At 47.6% G+C, this 23,415-nt stretch overlaps 1 protein-coding gene and 1 long non-coding RNA gene across 2 annotated transcripts; both read left to right on the top strand.

The window, feature by feature from the left end:
* The first annotated feature begins 3,416 nt into the window (after positions 1–3,416).
* On the top strand, positions 3,417–22,784 carry LOC100037794 (uncharacterized). Its single transcript, NM_001374296.1, has 14 exons — positions 3,417–4,451; positions 4,541–4,700; positions 4,809–4,857; positions 5,676–5,789; positions 18,929–19,351; positions 19,723–20,106; positions 20,195–20,290; positions 20,372–20,487; positions 20,612–20,779; positions 20,869–21,028; positions 21,184–21,381; positions 21,494–21,622; positions 21,791–21,869; positions 22,301–22,784. The coding sequence occupies exons 1-14, from the start codon at positions 3,806–3,808 to the stop codon at positions 22,408–22,410; spliced, it is 2,832 nt and encodes a 943-aa protein (NP_001361225.1). The 5' UTR covers positions 3,417–3,805; the 3' UTR covers positions 22,411–22,784.
* Positions 12,936–18,322, top strand: LOC118476743 (uncharacterized). The gene is made up of 2 exons (XR_004857352.1): positions 12,936–14,364; positions 14,452–18,322. It is a non-coding gene; the product is annotated as an uncharacterized lncRNA (long non-coding RNA).
* Positions 22,785–23,415: the final 631 nt, after the last annotated feature.

The following is a 23,415-nucleotide window of genomic DNA, read 5'->3' as shown; positions in this document are numbered from 1 at the left end:
AATACTTGGGGGTATCTTGAATACGTACCTTTTTCTCCTTAGCCATGAGGCACGTGTGTTGTTTGTTGGAGAAGAGGGAAGACTTGTTGAAGGCCGAGGCAACTAGTCCTTCATCATCGGAGTCAGATGAGAAACAGTCGGAGTACCACTCTTTTCTGATGTGCGTCTCGCCCTTTGCCTTTCTGTAGTTCTTCCTTTCCTTCTTCCCATGCTTCTCTTGTGCCTGGTCATTATCGTTATCGGGTCATTGTGCTATAAAATGACTAGACTTACCGCATTTGAAGCAGGAGTGTTTTCCCCTTGATTTGTTCTTGTTAGGGTACTCCTTGCTTCCTTTTAAGGCAGTCTTGAAGCGCTTGATGATGAGTGCCATCTCATCCTCGTTGAGCCCGGCAGCCTCCACTTGTGCTACCTTGCTAGGTAGTACCTCCTTGCTGCTGGTTGCTTTGAGAGCAACGGGCTGTGGTTCGTGTAGAGGAAGCGATCCGTTTAATGTGTCGTCCACATACCTCGCTTCCTTTACCATCATGCGCCCTCTCACGAATTTTCCGAGGATTTCCTCGGGCGTCATCTTGGTGTACCTGGGGTTCTCACGAATAAGGTTTACAAGATGAAGATCAATAACAGTAAATGACCTGAGCATGAGTCGGACGACGTCATGATCCGTCCATCTTGTACTCCTATAGCTTCAGATTTTGTTGACAAGGGTCTTGAGCCTGTTGTATGTTTGTGTTGGCTCTTCTCCCCTTATCATCGCTAATCTCCCTAGCTCGCCTTCCACCAGTTCCATTTTAGTGATCTTGGTGGCATCATTTCCCTCGTGAGAAATTTTGAGGGTGTCCCATATCTGTTTGGCATTATCTAGGCCACTTACTTTGTTGTATTCATCCCTACATAGAGATGCTAACAAAACAATAGTAGCTTGTGCATTTTTGTGTATTTGCTCGTTGATAAACATAGGATTGTTAGAGCTATCAAAATGCATCCCATTTTCAACAATCTCTCAGATACTAGGATGGAGGGAAAATAAATGACTACGCATTTTATGACTCCAAAAAGAATAATCCTCTCCATCAAAGTGTGAGGGTTTTCCAAGGGGAATTGATAGTAAATGAGCATTTGAGTTATAAGGGATGCGAGAGTAATCAAAAGAATAATTTTGATTAACCGTTTTCTTTTTCAACGAAGAGTCTTTGTCGTCGTCATCCCTTGGTGAAGAAGAGGAGGTGTCGCTGTCGTAGTAGATGATCTTCTTAATACACCTCTTCTTCTTTCCATCCCTCTTCTTGTGACTCGAGCCTGAGTCAGTGGGCTTGTCATCTCTTGGCTCATTGAAGAGGGACTCCTTCTCCTTGTCGTTGATCACCATCCTCTTACCCTTAGGATCCATCTCTTCGGGCGGTTAGTCCCTTAATGAAGAGTACGACTTTGATACCAATTGAGAGCACCTAGAGGGGGGTGAATAGGTGATCCTGTAAAATCAAATACTAATAGCACAACTTGATTATGAAATGTTAGTAAGATTAAAGCCAAGTTGCTAGCGAGAACTCTTGAGAAGAAACCAATCACAAAGAAAAGCGACACAAGAGACACAATGATTTTATCCCGTGGTTCGGCCAAGTAAAACACTTGCCTACTTCCACATTGTGGTGTTCCAATGGACGAGGGTTGCACTCAACCCCTTTCAAGCGATCCAATGATCCACTTGAATACCACAGTTTTCTTCCTTATACTTGTTTTCTCGTTTGTGAGGAATCTCCACAAGTTGGAGCCTCTCACCCTTACAAAGTTGATCACAACAAGAGCATAAGAGTAAGGGAGGGGAAGAAACACACACAAGACTAGAATCGCAACAACAATACGCACACAAGTCAAGAAGAGAGCACACAAGAACAATGCCACAAGTTCACAACACACTTAGTGCTCAAATCTCAACCACGATGCTCCAAATGCGTATTTGCGGAGTCTAGGCGCCTTAGGATGTTTAGAGAATGCTTGGTGTAGTGCTCCATGCGCCTAGGGGGTTCCTTTTATAGCCCTAAGGCAACTAGGAGTCGTTGGAATTCCATTTAGAAGGCAATTCTTGCCTTCTGTCGGGTGGCGCACCGGACAGTCCGGTGCACCACCGGACATGAACAGTCCTTGTCCGGTGCCCGATCTCCTTGCTTTTCTAGCGAGGCCGACCGTTGAGCCCTCGGTCCCCTGGCGCACCGGACAGTCCGGTGAGACCAAGTTACCGTTGGCCCAGGCCACGCGTCGCCCGCTGATTGCGTTGCCGACCGTTGGCGTGGGCGCCGTTGGCTCACCGAACAGTTCGGTGAATTATAGCCGCAGCGCCCTCGGCGAAGTCCCGAGAGAGACGAGTTTGTCGCCGAGCCAGCCTAGGCACCGGACAGTGTCCGGTGCACCTTAGGCTGGTTCAAGTTTGGCTGCACTTAGCCAAACTTCTCCAATCCAATCTTAGTTGATTAACCAAGGTTCCTAGCACTTAGAGAAATATGTTAGTACACAAAACAATTTAGTAAGGCCAGAGTCATACCTTGATTCTTTGATTTGCATCTCTTCCACACTTAGTACATTTGAACCAAAGTAATTTGTGTTGGGCATCTAATCACCAAAACATTTATTAAAATGGCACAAGGACACATTTCCCTTTCTGGAAGCTATTGGAGAACTGTGTTTAGTTTGTCCCAAATACCTTTATATATTTTAAAAAACTAGTCAGATGCTCATACATTACTACACTTTCTACATATCACATGTGTAAATTTTGTTCTAATAAAACATAAAAATATGTAAGTTCTGTTGGTGAGATGAGTGTGAATGTGAAACCAACAACTAAAATTCAAACCTTTACTTATGTTTAATTTTACTTTATTTTTGCATAAATAAAAAAGAGTAAAGGTGACATACTAACATTACAACCATAGAACCGTAAAAATCAGTGATTTATTTGGTAAAGAAGGCTCACATCATTTACTCCCTCACATGAATGGATTGCTCTCCTACCCCAACTTGTGCTGGGCTAATCAATAGAAGCGTACGTGCTGGTAGAACTTATGGTCGCAAGAACAAGCATAATAAAATGATGTAGGCGGTTGTAAAAGATACCACACATTTATAATGATATAGTAAAAAGAAAAAAGAAAGAAGAAAAACGAGCTGTTCACTAGTAATCAACTGAAAGCGAGATGTTCACCGACTCCAAGACAGTTTGTGAAAAAAAATGTGAACTTATTATTAAATATTTATCTTATATCATTATAGGGTTATTATATGAGTAGTATTTTAACTGATTATATGTGACATGATAATATTATTAAGTATAATATTGGCTATATTATTAAACTACATTGAGTCCAATGCTATTGTTGATATGCAACCAGACTCTGCGTACAAGCGTACAATCACGTTTTCTAGTTCTTTGGATACCCATTCAATTCAACGGTAGATTAAATACAGGGTTACTAATAAAATGGTACATACTGGTGGAAAATTGATTGCACATATGCATGTAGAGTCTGCTTACATATTAGTAGATGACAATGTGGATAATTAAATAGAGTTGTGCATTTGCGTGGCCCGGCCCACCGTACTCGCCTTCTCATCCTCATATATTGCTGTCTCGTTGCGCTTCCTCTTTCATCGGCTCGAGCTCCCGCTCGGACGCGTCGCGGGCGCCTTTCCCCAGAGATTCCAAGGCCACCCACAAAATCGATCCATCCAGTCGTCGAGCGCGTCTCCTCTTCGAGCATTGGACTGTTCCGGGAGCCGCGCTGGAAAGCGGCTTCTGATTGGGTCGGCGATGAGGGGCGCCGCCGCCCCGGGCCACCAGCGATGGAGCGGCTCGGCGGGGACGACGCCGCGGTCACTCAGCACGGGCTCCTCGCCGCGGGGCTCCGAACGCAGCTCCGACGACGGGGAGGAGCTGGTCGAGGTCACGCTCGACCTGCAGGAGGACGACACCATCATTCTGCGGAGCGTCGAGCCGGCCGCGGCGGGGGGCGCCACCGCGCTGCCGCTGGGCGCGCGCGGGGACCATGCCGGCGGCGCGTCGTCGTCGTCGCGGTCCTTGTCGCCGTCGATCAGGCGGACCTCGTCGCACCGGCTCCTGCAGTTCTCGCAGGAGCTCAAGGCGGAGGCCATGTCCATCGCGCGCCAGTTCTCGCAGGACCTCACCAAGCGCTTCGGCCGCACCCAAAGCCGCGCGGAAGGGCAGGGGCAGCAGCAGCAGCCGTCGTCAGGCATCGAGTCGGCCCTCGCTGCCCGCGCCGCGCGGCGGCAGCGCGCGCAGCTCGACCGCACGCGCTCCGGCGCGCACAAGGCGCTCCGCGGCCTCCGCTTCATCAGCAGCAACAAGGCCAACAACGCCTGGATGGAGGTGCAGGCCAACTTCGACCGCCTCGCTTCCGAGGGTTTCCTCTCCCGCTCCGACTTCGCGGAATGCATTGGTACCACCACGCCGCGCTGCCTCCCCTCGGCTTTCTCCTCCATTTCCCTTCGTCGTTGAAACATTGGGGAGCTGCATGTACACGTGCAGGGATGACGGAATCGAAAGAGTTCGCGCTCGAGCTGTTTGACACATTGAGCCGCCGCCGTCAGGTGCAGGTTGACAAAATCAACAAGGAGGAGCTGCGCGAGATCTGGCAGCAGATCACGGACAACAGCTTCGATTCCCGCCTCCAGATCTTCTTCGACATGTATACCACCCCGCTACCATGCCCACCATTACGCCACTCTTAGCCGGCTACTATGAGACTCGTCTATTTTCTTTCAATAAATGTATTGGTTTTGTCATTTTTAATTAGGGTGGATAAGAACGCGGACGGCCGGATTGGGGAGGAGGAGGTGAAAGAGGTAAGCAACAAATACCCATGCCCCATGGTTGTGCTTGGAGTCGGTGGTGCTGCACTACAAGCAGTTTCTTTCCCTTTTCTTTAGTCCTTTCTTTTTCTGATTTGCTATTTGTGGCTATCAAAATCGGATCATTTAGGCGTCCTTTGACGGCAAGAGTTTTGTATTTGGTCCATTGAGCTGTCTAATTCCTCTCCACTGCCTGCCACATCAATATCTGTTTTGTCAGTAGCGCATCCATAACGCAGACCTTACGGATTACTATTGTTTCTTAATTATGTTTAAGTGGCTGAGAAACTTTAGTTAACCTGTGATAATCCGAAAGAGGAGTGTTTTGGAGTAAATCCCCGCAGGGGACGGAAGGGTGTACACGAAAAGTTTGTGTCTAATCGTAGTTGGTGAGCGAAACCGGCGTGGAAAGCATCACGCCATTACCCACTTCTACCTGCTAGTTTTGGGACACTCGTTTTTTTTCTTTAGCCTTCAGGAAAGGGTCACCCTTTTTTCTAGAACGTGTGAGGGCATTCCAGTAAATTCTTAGTGGATGACAGTGCAGTCTATAGCGGTTGTTGGTGAGGGGCATTTCCGACAGGCCAGCTATTTTTTTGTGTGCATCCGCTGAAGCAATGCGTTGAAAGGTGACCTGATGAGCTAAGTAGCCTTTGAAAGGCATGTGGGTGCCTTTCGACGATGTCACTGTGAGGAACATAGTCAGCCATATGTTGTTACGGGTTACTTTCTAGTGGTTCGGTAAAATCTGAGATCACTGAGTTAGGCCTCCAACACTGTACTAACTCGTGTTTATCTTTCTACTATTCCAGATTATCATGTTAAGTGCATCTGCCAATAAGCTGTCCAGGCTTAAGGAGCAAGCCGAAGAGTATGCCGCCCTGATTATGGAGGAGCTTGATCCTGAAGGACTTGGCTACATTGAGGTAAGCTAACATCGTTAGCAATCAATCACACGATTATGCAGTGAAACTGTTTGTTTTCCGACCACATGTTTATTTTCAGCGACAGTGGTGACAATAGTATAATTAGGTGAAAGAAGTGTCAGTATTTGGTTAGCCTCGTAGAGAATTTTGGCAGCTAGTTCACATACATGTTGATCAGTGCACACTGCACCTTTGAGAAGTAGTTGACTGCGGCTTTGTCTCTTATGTAGGGGTGGTAATGGATCGCGATCCAAATGCTTCTTAACAAAATGTTAGGGCTCTAAATAAATTTTAGTTAAAAAATGAATAGAAATAGAGTCTGATCCTAATCCGATCCTTAAATCTTATGGTGTAAAATTTAGAACCCATTGTCACCCCTACTCTTATAACATGATGGTGGATTAGTACCAGACATTATAAGACTTGTCTTTGATTATCTAAACTTCATTTTCTATCGCATTAGGCGCTATAACCAGCCAGAGAGGCTGCCAATTACTGGGGTAGCAATACAATTTTGCCCCTGGAAATGTTAGTCTAAATACATGCAGTTAATCTACTGTTCGATACAAAAAACAAATGGGAAGTGGTTCCCAATAAAAATCCTCTTTCCGTCATCATTTATGTCGAAGTTGGTGAGCAGCTGTGGATCAACTTGCATGCATTTCTTATGTTTCATTCATCTGCCGTGTTAAATGTCATCCTTGCTGCGCACAGTTCACAGCTTGTTGTCCCCACCACGTTCTCATGGCCATTGACCTCCTTTTTTTAAAGAGTGCTGTAATCTGTCTGTATTTCCTCTGTCCCCAGAAGCCTCCAACTCTATTGAATCAAACAATTTTAATTAACATTTATGCTAAGAAAAAGTATCATTATATTAATTATAGAATATATTTTTATAGGAACATATTTCGAGGCATAAATGTTGAAACTATTTTCCATGAATAAACTTAATTAGACTTAAGAAATTTTCACTTGTTCTAAACCTAGAATTGCACTATTTTTGGAACTGTGGGTGTATAGTAAAAATAATCACCAAAGGAAGCAGTCAAAATAATTCATCCATACTCCATGATTGTTTCATACATTGAAAGGCACAAGGTTTGGCATGCTGATTTCAGCAGATTAGCAGCCCAAAGGGCTAATTAACACAATTATGAGAGTCAATAACACAATTATGAGAGTCAAGTGCGGTGTTTCTATCATTCTTCCCCCTTTACTCTTGACATAGTATGACAGTGTACTGTCTGCTGGGCCATGATGCTCTTATTGGGCATTGGCCTTTTTCGATTCTGTGGTACTTGTCATGTTAAACCACATTCATAGTGGGCAGGGGTAGACCAGCCCAGGTCATGCTTTGCACCAGGCGATTCAAGTCCAATCCACACTTTCTCTAGACATAATTATTTAAACGGGCATCACAAAAAACTTTGGATCAAGGTTATTAAGGCGTTAAGGCGAGACATGGCGACCGACCCCCTTCCAAACGCCTAGGCGAGTTAGGCGTGCGGCGAGGCGACGCCATATGAGGATCGCCTAGGCGAGGATATGCAAAAAAAATCCTAACAATCTAACACTTGCAATAACAAAATTGGTAAGGTTAGAGAATACAATACAAGCTTTTTTGTTGTCCATGCTTTGGTATGTACTCTGCCCTTCTCTTTGTTGTTCTTGTAGCATCCATGATCCATCTCTCTTATCGAAGATCCAACCCCTCTTCTTTTCTTTCAAGCTGCAAGCTACATTAACCTTTGAATATTGACATATTAAAACAGTAAGCAGCAGACATGTATATCAAATTAAACCCACAATACATTGGTGGGAATAAAATAGCAGCAGCAACATATGCTAGACTGCTAGTCTTAGTGGCATAATTAAATTAGTTCCAGTCCAGCCCCATAATGACTTAGCGACATAGATCAATCAAAAGATTAAAAGACTAGTTGATTAAGAGCACAAGCAGTGAAGCATTGAAGCACTGCACAAAATTAGGTAAGCTGCAAATCTGAAATCAGCCAACTCTTAGTGAGTCAATATCCATCTTCGAACTCATCTGGAGCAGCCTCAGTGTTTTCTCCACCAACATCATCATGTGCATCTTCAGAATCAGTCACATCAACATCATCATGTGGATCTTGGTCCTCCTCTTCTTCATTGGCTGAACCAAAATCTTCTTCAAAGTCAAACCTTGAGTGTGAAACTCTTGCACGCTTGTTGGCATTCCTTGGAAGATTTCGGCCTCGCAGCGAGCTTGATGCACCCACAGCTTGATCAACAAGTTCCCATGTAAGGCCATTCTCATCCTCACCACAATCACACCCACGAGCACCTTGAGGCTGCACATAGGAGGAATCAGCCCACTCATTATCCCAATCGAACTCTTCAATGACCAAAGGGTCAAAACCTTTCCCTTTCTTCTCACGCCTTATTTGAAACCTAGTCTTCATCCTTCGGTTGTAGGAAACTGTCAAGGGCGTCGGGCCCAAGGGTAGGAGGACCGCGGCTCCGAAGGTCGTAGCCGCCGTCCGTGTTGCCGACCGGGTTATGCCCCCAGGAACGGCGGTCTTCGTCAACGGGTTATGCCCCCTGTTGCCGAGTAGAGAGAGGTAGGAGATGGAGATAAAACTTTCTTGTCCTCATCATGGGTGCTTACAGGGGGTATATAAAGCCATAGGCCAGGGCTACTAAAGGAAGCCACTAATCACTCTTATTCCCTTCTAAATCTATCCCAGATTATTAAAGGAAAGCCATCAATCACTAATCACTCTTATTCCCTTCTAAATCTAGCCCGGACTAATAAAGGAAAGCCATCAATCACAGATCACTCCTATTCCTTCTAAATCTAGCCCGGACTAATAGGAAGGCCATCAATCACTTTTATTCTTTCCAGATCTAGCCGCTAGGCCTGGCTGCCTGCTGGATCAGGCGTCCTGCGCGCTCAGCCGCGCGCCGCACGTCGCGTGCCCTGTGCTGACGTGTGTACGTATTTCCGTACATCACATCTCTCCCCTCCTCGAGAGGCAGCTCGTCCTCGAGCTGAAATAGTGGGTATGAAGCGCGAAATGTGTCCACATCCTCCCAGGTAGCCGATGCCGGAGAGGCTCCCCGCCAGCGAATGAGGACCTGCCGAACTCCCCTGAGCAGCCGCATCTTGACTGCTTGCTCTGGCTCTGGAATAACTGCGCCGTGGCGAACCGGAGGTAGAGCTGGAGGCTCTTGCGGAGGCGCGCCGTGGAACTTCTTGAGAAGCCCCACGTGGAAGACGTCGTGGAGGCGAGCTTGAGGAGGCAGGGCCAGGCGGACAGCCACGGCGTTGATGCGTTCGACGACGCGGTAAGGGCCGTAGAACCGCGGCTTCAGCTTGCCAGCCGACGAGTCGGGCATGGAGGCCGTCGGGCGCTGGCGTAGACGAAGCAGCACCCACTCGCCGACCTGTATGTCGATGTCACGATGTAGACGATCATAATGATGTTTCTGGACAGCCTGGGCCTGCTCCAGCCGGTGACGGATATCTGCCAGGAACTCCACGCGCTCCTCCAAAGTCCTGGCCACCGCAGGCACCCGCGTTGCCCCCTGCTCGTAGGAGCGAAGTGAGGGAGGGTCGCGGCCATAGACGACGCGGAACGGCGTGTCGCGCAGGGACGACTGGAAAGCGGTGTTGAAGATATATTCCGCCCATGGGAGCCAGCGCAACCAGTCGCGGGGTCGATCTCCCGTCAAGCACCTGAGATACATGATGATGACCTTGTTCGCCGATTCGGACTGGCCGTCTGACTGGGGATGAAATGCCGTGGTCATCTGTAGCTTGGTACCGCTCAAGCGCATCAGCTCGGTCCAGAAGTTGGAGGTGAACACCGAGTCCCGGTCAGAGACGATCGACTGGGGAATGCCGTGGAGACGGACGATGTCGGTGAAGAATGCCTGCGACACAGACTCGGCCGTGTACGAGTGCGCCAGGGGAACGAAATGTGCATACTTGCTGAAGCGGTCTATCACCGTGAAGATGACGGTCTTGCCGCGGACGCGAGGCAGCGCTTCGACGAAATCCATGGCGATGTCCGTCCATACCCCTTGCGGCACCGGCAGGGACAACAGCAAGCCGGCCGGGTGCTGATGGTCGGGCTTGTTGCGTTGGCAGACTGCACAGCCACGAATCAGATCCTGCACCACACGTTTCATGTGAGAAAAATGGAAGTCGCGCCGGAGTCGGTGCAGGGTGCGCTGTACGCCCTCATGGCCTTCCTCGTGGACCGCCACCAAGATCTCCTGGAGCAGCGGGGAGGCGGGCGGAATGTACAGCCGGCCCGCATAGTGGACGAGGTCGTCGGTTAGCGCCCAGGGCCGTGACCTGGCGCCGCTGCTGATGTCGTGCTGGAGGGCCGCGAGCGTGGGGTCGACGGTGTGTGCCTGACGGAGCCGATCTATGAAGTCGAAGCGTGGTCCGGACAAGGCCAGCACCAAGCCCTCCTCCGGTGTGTCGCGGCGTGAGAGCGCGTCCGCGACGGCATTGGTATGTCCCGGCTTGTACTCGACGGAGAAGTCGAAGCCGAGAAGTTTGCCCACCCAGTGGTGTTGTGGTATGGTGGACAGCCTCTGATCCAGCAAGTACTTGAGGCTGTAGTGATCGGTCTTGACTTCGAATCGGCGCCCCCAAAGGTAGGGCCTCCAATGGCGGATTGCCTGGACGAGGCCGATCAGCTCCCGCTCATAGGCGGCTAGGGCGCGGTGACGAGGCGCCACGGGCCGACTGAAGAAGGCCACGGGGTGGCTGTCCTGGACCAGCACCGCCCCGAAGCCGTGGGACGAAGCGTCGCATTCGACGACGAACGTCTTGGAGAAGTCCGGCATGGCGAGTACCGGGGCCGACGTGACCGCCTCCTTCAGAGCGGCGAAGGCAGCCGCCGTCTCGTCCGACCACAGGAACCCGTCCTTCTTGAGCAGGGCGGTCAACGGCGCGGCGATTGTGCCATAGTTGTGCACGAATTTCCGGTAGTACCCGGCAAGACCGAGGAAACCGCGAACCGCGCGGGCCGACCGCGGCTGCTGCCAGTCGCGCACCGCCTGCACCTTGGCGGGGTCCATGGCGACTCCGGCCGCCGAGACAACATGTCCCAGGTACGCGACGGAGGAGGCCGCGAAAGCGCACTTAGAGCGCTTGACGAAGAGCTGGTGCTGCTGAAGCGCGCCGAAGACAGCACGCAGGTGACGAAGGTGGTCCGCCCATGTGCGGCTGTAAATCAAAATGTCGTCAAAAAATACCAGCACGAAGCGGCGGAGGAAGGGGCGCAGGACGTCGTTCATCATGGCCTGGAACGTGGCGGGAGCGTTGCACAGCCCGAACGCCATGACCAAGAACTCGTAGAGGCCGTCATGTGTGCGGAACGCCGTCTTGTGCACGTCAGTCGGCCGCATGCGGACCTGGTGGTACCCGGAGCGCAAGTCGAGCTTGGTGAAGAAGCATGCCCCGTGGAGCTCGTCCAGCAGCTCGTCGACGACTGGGATAGGGAATGCGTCCTTGATCGTGAGCGCGTTAAGCGCCCGGTAGTCGACGCAGAAACGCCACGATCCGTCCGGCTTCTTGACGAGGAGGACCGGGGACGAGAACGCGGAGTCGCTGCGACGCACGATGCCTTGTGCGATCATTGCGGCACATTGTCGCTCCAACTCATCTTTGTGGGCCGCCGGGTAACGGTACGGCCGGACCGCTACCGGCAGTGTGCCCGACTTGAGTACGATGCTGTGGTCACGCGCCCGCGGCGGTGGCAGGCCCGAGGGCTCGGCGAAGAGGCCATCGAACGTGGTCAGCAGCTCCTCCAGCAAGGCTTCGGGCGCCGTGATGCTGTCGAGGCGCGGTGTGCGCCGGGCGGCCACGTCCTCCCAGCAGACGGGGCGGCCATGGCGTGTGAAGGCCACGGTGCGCGTGGTGAAGTCCCACACCATCTTGCCTAGCGTGACCATCCACTGGGTGTCGAGGACGACGTCGTAGCCGGCCAGTGGCATCACATAGAGGTCGACGCAAAAGTCCTCGCCTGCGATGGTGATCGGGGCCTGACGGAAAACACCCGGGCAGGCGATGCGCTCGCCATTCGCCACGGTGGCCGTGAGGCGTGGGCTGGTCTGGACAGCAAGCCCCGTGCGTGACGCTGCGGCCTCGGCGATGAAGTTATGCGTGGAGCCAGTGTCCAGAAGGGCGGTCAGCGTCACGGCGCCCACTTGCACGCGCACCTGCATGGAGTCACAAATGGGCATACCAGCCACAGCGCGAAGGGAGAACAATGGTGCGGAGGTGTCGACGGCGTCAGCCTCCTGGGCAGCGTCCTCCAGCTCGAAGCCGTCAATGTAGAAGACGCGGCGACACACCCGATTGTGCCCGCGGGAGTACGGCTCATTACAGTTGTAACACAAGCCAAGACGACGACGTTCCGCCTGCTCCTCCGTCGTAAGGCGCTTGGCAGCCCCAGCTGCGCCGCGTGGAGGAGGCGCCGGGAGGGCCAGCTGCTGTGCTGGGGGAACCGGTACGGGAAGCACCGGAGGCGCGCCGGCCGCTGGCAGCGCTGGCCGCGTAGGTAGAGCGGGCAGGGCCGCGCGCGGGGCCGCCCGACCGAGTAGGGGGTTGAGCCGGTCTAGCTCCACCAGTTCCAGCATCCTGGCCAGGCTCATGGCTGCGGCCAGGGACTCCAGCGCGTGAACGCGGACCTGATGGCTCAGCGGCGGCAGCAGCCCCCCTGTGTACAGTTGTACGCGCTGGCTTTCCTGCAGCCGGCCAGCACGCGAAAGAAGGGCCTGGAAGCGGTTGGAATATTCTTCCACCGATCCCGTGCGTCGACACTCCGTCAGCTCGAACAGCGGCGCTGATCTCAGCGCTGGTCCGAACCGGAGGTTGAGGAGTTCCTTGAAGCGACCCCAGGGCGGCGTGCCCTCATCCTCCTGGAGTTGGAGGAACCACAGCTGGGCCACGTCGTCCATGTTGTAAGATGCCATCCATACCTTTTCCTCCGGCATGGTGCGTTGATGTCGAAAGTACGACTCGCACTTGTTGATGAAGATCAGCGGGTCGGATTTGCCGTCATAGCGCGGGAACTCCATCCGCTGGAACTTCGGCGGGTGATCCGTGCGGGGCTGCCCATCTTGGTGGCCGCCGTAGTCGGTCGCGGAGGCGACCTTCTCCTGCATGATCACCATGTCGGACTGCATCTTGGACATGTTGGTGGACAGGGTCTGGAGCATCTGCATGACGTCGGCCATGGAGGGTTGAGCGCCGTCACCCATGGTGATGAACCTGGACGTAGCGGTGGACGGGGAGGTGGTGGCTGGTGGTGGTGGTGCGGCTGAAGGGCTGGGGGTGGTGGTTGGGGATCGCCGACTTCCTGATACCAGGTTGTCAAGGGCGTCGGGCCCGAGGGTAGGAGGACCGCGACTCCGAAGGTCGTAGCCGCCGTCCGTGTTGCCGACCGGGTTATGCCCCCAGGAACGGCGGTCTTCGTCAACGGGTTATGCCCCCTGTTGCCGAGTAGAGAGAGGTAGGAGATGGAGATAAAACTTTCTTGTCCTCATCATGGGTGCTTACAGGGGGTATATAAAGCCATAGGCCAGGGCTACTAAAGGAAGCCACTAATCACTCTTATTCCCTTCTAAATCTATCCCAGATTATTAAAGGAAAGCCATCAATCACTAATCACTCTTATTCCCTTCTAAATCTAGCTCGGACTAATAAAGGAAAGCCATCAATCACAGATCACTCCTATTCCTTCTAAATCTAGCCCGGACTAATAGGAAGGCCATCAATCACTTTTATTCTTTCCAGATCTAGCCGCTAGGCCTGGCTGCCTGCTGGATCAGGCGCTGCCTGCTGGATCAGGCGTCCTGCGCGCTCAGCCGCGCGCCGCACGTCGCGTGCCCTGTGCCGACGTGTGTACGTATTTCCGTACATCACAGAAACATAGACAATATCATTCAATCTCTTATGCAGCAACCTATTACGTTTCTTTGTATGGATCTACAAAAGAAAAATTTGTTGGCTTAAATTCTAGACACAAGCTAAGAATTAAACAATTAGACAAAGACAACAATACTCACAAACTCAAATCTACTCCAGTTTCTCTCACAACCCGATGATGAAGCACAAAGACCAACAATACGCCTAGCAAACCTTTGAATCTCAATAGCACGCCCACCATATGAACGCCACCAATCAACTTGATTGCCAAATGTGAAATACAACATAAATTTAGATGTTAATGTATAAAACCTGCTGCAATTACAAGACAATTAGACAAGCATCACTTACGTGGGTTCATTGTCTCCAGGTTGTTCTTGGCCATTTTGTTTGAGAAGGCCTCTCCTCTAAGAGCTTCATAGTCTAAGGATTGAGCATCAATCTTGGCTCTTGTTTCTTCATCATCCACCATTCTTGCAAGCACATCAAGGAAACAACCTCTTAGTTGGCCAACAGTTGCATCATCATCATCTCGAATGAGAGGATGCAATTTTCCTGGATTCAAATAAAGAGCAGCCCCATACAAAGGATGGTCCATTTGTTTCATCCATCGTTTCTCAATGATGTCTATGATTCTCTTAAGTAAGCTTTTCTTGCTATCAATAGCAAAGCTTAGCTTGATCTTCTCTTTTGCATGTTTCATTAGTGCCGCGACCTCTGGCATTGCAGGTTTCTCATCACCATCAACCACTCTAAGTACAATGAGGAGAGGGGCTGAAGCTCTAAGACAATCTTCAACTTTATTCCAAAACTCCACAGAGAGCACAATATCACAAGCCTCCTTACCTGCAGCAGTTTTTGCCAACTTGTTCCCATTCCATTCTTCACTAAGAAATAGGGCCTTCAAAGGATCCTTGTGCTTGTACAAACTTTTCAAAGTAAGGAAAGCAGTGGCAAATCTAGTGGCTGCAGCTCTCACAAGATCTGCCCCACCTGTCTTCTCTCTCATTAAACTAAGAATTCTACCGTGCCTATAGATGAAAGTTGTGACACGTCTTGCACGTACAATGGGCTTCTTAAATTCCTTCAAGTTTCCTATGTCTTCTAGCATAAGATCTAAGCAATGTGCAGCGCATGGGCTCCAAAAAAGTGAAGGAAACCTCTCCATAAGTATCCTACCTGCTGCATTAAATGGCACACCGCATTCATAAAACCACAAAGCCCATTGCATATCCACATAATTCTTCTCCTCTTTGGACTTCATCTTGGATGGAATTGTGGGTTGAGAACACCCTTTACGCCTTTCATCAACTACATCTTCAGGTGATTTCCGAAGCATCTCCACAATTGACTTTTGCTTGCTTGCTTGATTTGCCTTGGTCTTGATTGATGTTGTATCCTTGTACAGATAGGTTGCACGCCTGTGTTTGGCTGCAGTCCCTGAACTTGGTTGTACCTTAGAGCCTTGGGATTCTATAGGTTCATCTTGTTGAACTTGAACAGATTCAGCTGCTGCATCCACCACCATTACTTCCTCTTCCTCCTCTTGCTGCTCATTATCATCTAGGAAAATAACTCTTTTCCTTCTTTTGGATTCCAAGTAATCCCTCATCTCCTTTCTAATTGCAGTAGTGGTCTTTGAACATATCTTTGTATCTCCATAACCACCTGCTAGATGCTGCTTTAGCCTTTTTATCCCTCCAGAAACTATGGTGTCACAAAGGGTGCATGTCACTTGATCTCTATTTGCCAAATTTGCCCAATAACCATACTTCCAACCTGGATCATTTGAGCTAGCCTTCCTTGCTTTGTCTGTCTTTGGATCATAGTTGACATTGTTGACTGAAGATGGGCTAGCCATTGATTGATGAGGGTGCTGCTGCCTGCTGGCTGCTGTAGTGTTGCTGGCTTGCTGCTATGCTGCATAAAAATAGGAGATTAGGGAGAGCAGCAGGCAGCAGCAGAGCAGAGGAACTGAGGAAGTTCAAGAGCAGACAGCAGAGGAATTGAGGAAGAAGAAGCAGACAGCAGAGGAAAGAACCGGACCGGCTGGAGCAGAGGATTTCCGCTTGGCTGGAGGAGACAGCAGAGGAAAGAACCGGACCGGACTGGCGCTTGCTGCTTGGCTGGAGGAGGCGGCGGCCCGGCGCACCGGCTAGAGGAGGCGGCGGCGCGACGAGTGGAGGTGGAGGAGAGGCGGCGGCGCGACGAGTCCAGTTGGAGGAGAGGCGGCGCGGCACTGGAAAGGCTTTATTCGCGCGCGCAGCCCTAAAACTAAAACTACGCGCGCAGAGGCGCCAGCCGCCAGCCCTAAAACAATTCCGCGGCGTCCGTGGCGAATTTTGGACGCCATGGCGACGCCTAGGCGAGCGCGGCGACGCCATACGCATCCATGGCGCGGCGAGCCCGACGCCCAGCTTCTACAGCCGCCTGGACGCCTAGGCGTCGTCTAGGCGACGCCTAGGCGACGCCATAATAACCTTGCTTTGGATATCATGGTCACACGAGCCATGTGCAGCACCAGGTACTGCTAGTGTAAACGTTACAACCAAAGAGGGCTACAGTGATATAATTTGTTTTTTATGTTCTGTAGAAGAAAATGGGAATGTGTACAACACGTACACCTCCTCCTTAGAAAAACTAGAACATATGCGCCACTGCTCAAGAGTGGATGGCCAGTAATTGATGGTAGAGGAGCACAACATATAGGGCAGAGCAAGCCTCACCTGCCTTTTGGGTTGAGGTAGGTCCGACCGTCGGAGATCTTGGGTTTGTTGTGGGCTCTGGTGGCCTAGGTCTGGCGTGGCGTCTATTCATGGGTATAGCGAGCTGGACTAGATTTGCTGCGCACTAACAATTGGTATCATAGCCCATGGTCGAAAAACCTAGAAAATCTTAGGGGTCACTTGGTGACAGGTGAGCCTGTTAACATATCAAAGGGTCACACGACTACACGAGTTGTGTGTGACATGATGTGTCGGACTAAGGGGCCTGGAGCTCATTGGTCCTGCAGCACACCAGAAACACCATCTCTCTCGACTGCCAGAACATTCAAAGAGATGCTATTAAAAACACACTCATCATGATGTTTTGCTAGTTCCCAAGCAATAAGAATAATAGGTGAATTAGGGCCTTGTTTATTTCAGCTAAAGATTATGGAATGCAACTTGTATAACATGGATTGTGAAAACCTAGATTATGGAAAGCTAAGAAGGGTCCATTAAGCTATTTGGCAATCTAGATCCTAGGCGGGTTGGATTGCTTTTTTGTGGATGCCAAAAGTATGTAATGCCCTCAATCTTTTCACAAGGCTGTTTGGCAATCTTTTTTTTGTGGATGCCAAAACTCTGTGAACTTTTGTCTGTATGAACTTGCATTAGCCAAGTGAGAGATGGTGAGTGAGTGAGGTTGTGTCCAGCGGATCGTGTATATGGCCGTGTAAAACATTGTTTTGCACGGTAGACAACACCGTTTACGGAGTGGAGTTTAATGAGTACGTACTTTACCACATGCACGCTGGAAAAGGAACAGTTTCACGTGCCATGACGATCTCAATGTATACTACTTTTGCATGCAGCAGGGGGATGGACACAGAACACAGATCCATGAGCAGTGCCCAACAGGAGAATCCTAGGTGCGAAACCATGGCCACCGATTTGGCATCACATGCACGCGCTTTTATACACACCGGCATGAGAGAGCACACACAAACCTAGCTTGCCAGGTTTTTCCAAAAGCAAGCGCGTGGCCAAGATAGAGAGAGAGAGAGGAGACCACAAGAAACCTCCTCTCGCCCAACCGTCCATCCATCCATGATCTGCATTAGCTACTAGTAGTAGCTAGTAGCCCCGATCCGAGAGAACACATCATGGTCATATATTTGCGCGTCTCCAGACCAGAAATCTATCTCTGCACGTACGCCATGCACATCGCTAGGCCCACAAGCTCCTCCAAGCACTCCGTCTGGCCGCGAAGTCCGTGACCTCGGCGTCGTGATCTGTGGCGCTGAGCTCGACACCAAGATTTGTGGCACCGAGGTCTGCCACATCAGCGCCAGCGAAGCCACCGGATGCCAGCAAGGCCTAGACCTCGGCGTCGAGTAGTGTTACCTCGGCGCCACAACCTATGATGCCGAGGAAAGGGTCAAAAAAACGGGAGTACTTCATCTAGGGGGTTAAATGTGATTTTTTTAAAATAAAGGGCTCAAATGCAAAAAAATCGGGCATACAGAGATGCCCTAAGTTGCACCCCTCACACTGGTAGTGGCTTTAAGAATCCTGCCGCACTGGCTGAGTTAAACAAGGAATTCAATACAATACATCCATGAATAGGATGAACTACACAGGTGAAAGGGAGTCTTCCTTCTAGAGGCCAATCCAATGTTGGATTTTTTTCATTTGGTTCCCTATTCAATTTTTTGTATTATACTTTAGTACATCTCATTTTATGTATACCTTTTTTATAAATCCTAGTGATGTGTGTTGGTGGGGCTTTGCATAGGATTTTTTTTTTCTTAATATGACAATATACACTAACGGCTCCAATAAGAGTGTGGTCTGGGTAAGGAATAATCGAGGCAAACCTTATCCCTGTATTTTTTGTAGAGACTAGAGAGGGTGTGTTGAACCTAGGACCTTTGGCTCAGTAGAAACACTTCTCCTGTTTATGGGGAAAATATTTATTTTGTAAATGCCATTTTTTATTGATATAATACGCTAACATATTCATACAGTACAGTAAGGCTGCTTCAATTTTTGGTGTGTTTCAAGGGAAAAGTTCGTCAACAACTCGCGTAGATGTTTTTTCCATAACTGTGCATTTACTTTCTTTGGAAGATTTAATTTATTTCTATGTATGCAGAATCTTTTGGGCTGCATTATGGATTTATTTTATGCATGTAAATCTTGTTTTTCTAAAGCACGAGTAGTTCAGCCGATGAGGGCCTTTTCTGTTTTATAATATAGAACATTAACTTCTTCTCTTGTAGTAATTATGTCAGCCATAGTTGTCTCCAGATGTGCGCTTATCAGCTTTTCATTACAAATGCATGATGTTCCTTCTTGACCACTTGTATGAAACAATGACCTTAATATTTGTTAATAGAATATTATCCTTTTATTAATCTAAACTATTATTTTTATTAACCTAACCTGTTCAGCCTTTGATTTTTTTTCTAAATAATGCGTGGGTTTCGTTGGTATTGCAGTTGTGGCAGTTGGAGACCCTTCTGTTGCAGAAGGATACCTACATGAACTACAGTCAGGCGCTAAGTTACACAAGCCAAGCACTAAGTCAGAACCTAGCAGGCTTAAGGAAAAAGAGTCCAATTCGCAAGATAAGTACCACATTGAGTTACTATTTGGAGGATAATTGGAAACGCCTATGGGTGCTTGCATTATGGATTGGAATAATGGCTGGACTGTTCACTTGGAAGTTCATGCAGTATCGCAACAGGTATGTCTTTAATGTGATGGGCTACTGTGTGACCACTGCAAAAGGCGCTGCTGAAACCCTGAAGCTGAACATGGCAATTATCCTCCTCCCAGTATGCCGTAACACCATTACTTGGTTGAGAAATACAAGGGCTGCACGGGCATTGCCATTTGATGATAATATTAACTTCCACAAGGTTAGTCATTAGTTTGTCAGTGCCTCTTTTTATCCTGCCAATAGTTTTGGTGTTTCATGTTAATGAGTTAATTTGCCCTAAATTAGTTATTCTTAGGACTGGGCATTTGCATCATCTGTCCATGTTGATGCAGGATATTTAACTTTACTTTCATGTACTTAACCTTATTTTTTATAAAAAAAGATTATGTACTTATCCAACTACCAAAGAATAGCTTTATCTTATTAGTTGTAGTAGAAGATGGCATATATTTAATGGCTACAGGGATTCAAGTTGCATAGAAAGCTACTCACTTCATGTAACATATGTAATATGAGACTTTGACTATGAAAACTAATAAAAAGAATTTGTTTTGTTGTTTTAATGGGCAGACTATTGCAGCAGCAATCGTTGTTGGTATAATCCTCCATGCAGGGAACCATCTTGTGTGTGATTTTCCACGGCTTATAAATTCATCAAATGAGAAATATGCTCCTCTGGGCCAGTACTTCGGTGAAACAAAGCCAACATACTTTACATTGGTCAAAGGAGTGGAAGGCATCACTGGTGTAATTATGGTTATCTGTATGATTATTGCTTTCACTTTAGCTACACGGTGGTTCCGTCGTAGCCTGGTGAAGCTTCCAAAACCATTTGACAAACTGACTGGCTTCAATGCCTTCTGGTACTCTCATCATTTATTCATAATTGTGTATTTGGCTCTCATTGTTCATGGCCAGTTCCTTTACCTCATTCATGTCTGGTACCGAAAAACGGTGAGCTTTTTTTATTTGTTTTCATTCTCTGCACATGAAATAATCAAAGTTTGATTCCTAAGGTTCTTGTATTTTGTTACTGATGCAGACATGGATGTATCTGGCAGTGCCTGTTTGCCTGTATGTAGGGGAGAGGGTGCTGAGGTTCTTCAGGTCTGGCAGTTATTCTGTCAGGCTATTGAAGGTCAATCAAAAAGACATGAGAAACTTGAGCATTCATTTTCTGTGGACCTACTAATATGATTATTGTTATTTTTCCTTTCAGGTGGCCATATATCCTGGTAATGTGTTGACACTGCAAATGTCCAAGCCTCCGGCTTTCCGATACAAGAGTGGGCAATATATGTTTGTTCAATGTCCAGCAGTGTCACCCTTTGAATGGTAATTTGTACTTTGGCAACAAAAAATGATTGAATTATGTCGTTGCTTGGATAGAAACTACCAGCTTTCATAAATAGTCTTGATGAACCCCATTGAGCACTGAGAATTTACATTCTCTTAATAGGCATCCGTTCTCAATTACTTCAGCGCCTGGGGATGATTATCTAAGCATTCATGTTCGACAACTTGGTGACTGGACACGAGAGCTCAAGAGGGTTTTTGCAGCAGCTTGTGAACCCCCAGTGGGCGGTAAAAGTGGCCTTCTTAGAGCAGACGAGACAACCAAGAAAGCGTATGAGCCCTCAATCATAAAGGGTTGTTTTGTGTGTAATTGGTCTTTAACAAATTACATGTTATAATATTTTCCTTTTGATAATGCAGCTTACCAAAACTTCTGATTGATGGACCTTATGGTTCTCCTGCTCAGGATTACAGCAAGTATGATGTTCTTCTACTTGTTGGATTAGGGATTGGTGCAACTCCTTTTATCAGCATACTGAAAGATCTTCTTAACAATATTATAAGGATGGAGGAAGAGGAGGTAATTTACTATCTTCCATATCTTCATTTGTCACCATCTGACCTTCCTAATTCCATTAGTGAAATAACAGATCACATATGAAAAATATTCTTTCTGTTGGGTTTTGTCATTTTGCTAACCACAATTCTGTTTTATGTGTGTGCATGTGTTGGTAGGATGCTTCCACTGATCTTTATCCTCCAGTTGGTCCGAACAAGCCGCACATTGATCTCAGCACACTTATGACGGTCACATCAAGACCAAAGAGGGTTCTAAGGACCACAAACGCTTACTTCTATTGGGTTACACGTGAGCAAGGTTCTTTTGATTGGTTCAAGGGAGTCATGAATGAAATTGCTGAACTGGACCAAAGGGTGCATAGTACCAATTGACCACTTGTTTTGTTTGAGTTACATTTTCTAATTGTCAGAATTCATATGTTCCCTTAAGTGGGTTTTACTTACAGTTGCCTTTGCTCCATTCTAGAATATTATTGAGATGCACAACTACCTTACGAGTGTTTATGAGGAAGGAGATGCTCGGTCAGCGCTCATCACCATGCTTCAAGCTTTGAACCATGCAAAGAATGGCGTTGACATTGTCTCTGGAACTAAAGTAAGTGTTGATAGAGCAATTAACAGCTCCACTCCGTTAAGTCAGCTACGTTGGAATGCTGAGTTTTGTACCTGTCATCTATTTAGCATAAATGACTAAAACACTGTACAATCACCTTTTAAGGTATAAGCTAATACCCCCATCATCATCCGTATGCTGATTATGCAGGTCCGGACACACTTTGCAAGACCAAATTGGAAAAAAGTCCTATCTAAAATTGCCTCGAAGCATCCATTTGCTAAGATAGGTTAGTCTACATACTACATTGTCTGATATTCTGGTTAAGCTTCTCGGTTTTTTTATAGAGTCATGCACATATTTGTGAATGGCTTGTGTGTCCTTTATCAAAACTTCGTCGTTGTTATTCTTTCATAAAACACACTACTACATAAAGATGCAGATGCATTAATAATTTATAGACAAAAGGACGGGCTATTAAGCTCTGGTCTGCATGATTGAGCGAAACAGTGAGAATAACCAGCTCAGTTTGTATAGAATTCCGTTTCCATGAACAAACTTTACAACGGTGTGTGGGGTGCATTATAATCAAGTTATTTCTATATTGATTAATGACAATATTAGGCACAGTTATCCTGTGTGTTCCAGAAAAGAAAATAATTTATGTACCACCTATAGTTTTTTCTTTTATTTTTTTTAAAATGATCTGGTTGCACGCAGGTGTATTCTACTGTGGAGCTCCAGTTCTTGCACAAGAACTAAACAAACTGTGCCATGAATTCAATGGGAAAAGCACAACGAAATTTGAGTTCCACAAGGAACATTTCTGAATTCCAGTAATACTTGGTGCGCAGAAATGATATATTATGTGTGTGTACAGCATTTTTGTCTTGGTATGTTCATCTGGAGTTCTGGACGAACATGAGAGCAAAGTGGAGAAGCTACCATCAAATGCTTAACAGCTGACGGCCTGCACTCTTTGTTAACTGCTCCTAAATGAACCAGACCACCAAGAAGTGGGATTTTTGTGTACATATACATGTGATGTCCAAACGTCCATCTGCAGATTGGACCCCTCAACTGTGAAGAGATTCCTCCCAGGTGGTCACCAATGTACAGAGCACACATGAAGATAAAGAGTAGTTGGGATTGTCGGTAGCATGCTATTCGTATAGGACAGGAGGGATACCACTAGTCACAACACACAAGGCTATTTAATTGTATATTTTCATGCAGCTGATGCCCTGCACTTTCTGCTGCTGGCCAATGCGGCAAGGACAGAAGCATTTTTTCTCATTTGTACCGCATACAGAAAAGGCATAACAAAAAAGAGGTGAAAGGGAGAATAGCATTTTAGCACACTTATGGGTCCCTCGATTTATTTGACCCTGCGGTGCTACGAGCCTACGAGGAGGAGATGAAGTAGAATAAAATTGTCATTTCATTAAATAAAGCAAATGTTTAGAATATTTTAATATACTTGTATGGGCTAAATTTTAAATAGTGCCTCCATTCTCGAATGATATTTATTGTTACTAGTTCATTTTTGAACTAAAACGTGACAAATAAAAAAAACGAATGTAGTAATATTTTAGACAACTGTTTAGAGCTTCAAAAGCTAAAATTTAATGGCTAAATTTTAGATCATACGTACAGCTAAAAGATAAACCAAATTTAATTACATCAGCGCTAGATGATTTTTTATGAAAAAATAAAAATATCCTGTTGCCAGACTAAGTATTTAAATTGAATTTCAATTGCACCATTTTGGTTTTTTTTTTACCATAACGCTTTAAAAAATCCCACTTGAATACATTTAAATAAAGTTCTGCTAG

The sequence above is a fragment of the Zea mays genome, chromosome 3, assembly GCF_902167145.1.
Source record: "Zea mays cultivar B73 chromosome 3, Zm-B73-REFERENCE-NAM-5.0, whole genome shotgun sequence".
NCBI classification, from domain to species: domain Eukaryota; kingdom Viridiplantae; phylum Streptophyta; class Magnoliopsida; order Poales; family Poaceae; genus Zea; species Zea mays.
The sequence above is the reverse complement of the archived record's forward strand: the minus strand, read 5'-3'. Positions and strand labels throughout refer to the sequence as shown.

Excerpts from the sequence above, each read along its gene's own strand:
- LOC100037794 (NM_001374296.1), top strand. The coding sequence starts at position 3,806 with ATGAGGGGCGCCGCCGCCCCGGGCCACCAGCGATGGAGCGGCTCGGCG. Across the intron at positions 4,452-4,540 it reads CGACTTCGCGGAATGCATTG|GGATGACGGAATCGAAAGAG; the intron begins GTACCACCACGC and ends GTACACGTGCAG. Across the intron at positions 19,352-19,722 it reads ATAATATTAACTTCCACAAG|ACTATTGCAGCAGCAATCGT; the intron begins GTTAGTCATTAG and ends TTTAATGGGCAG.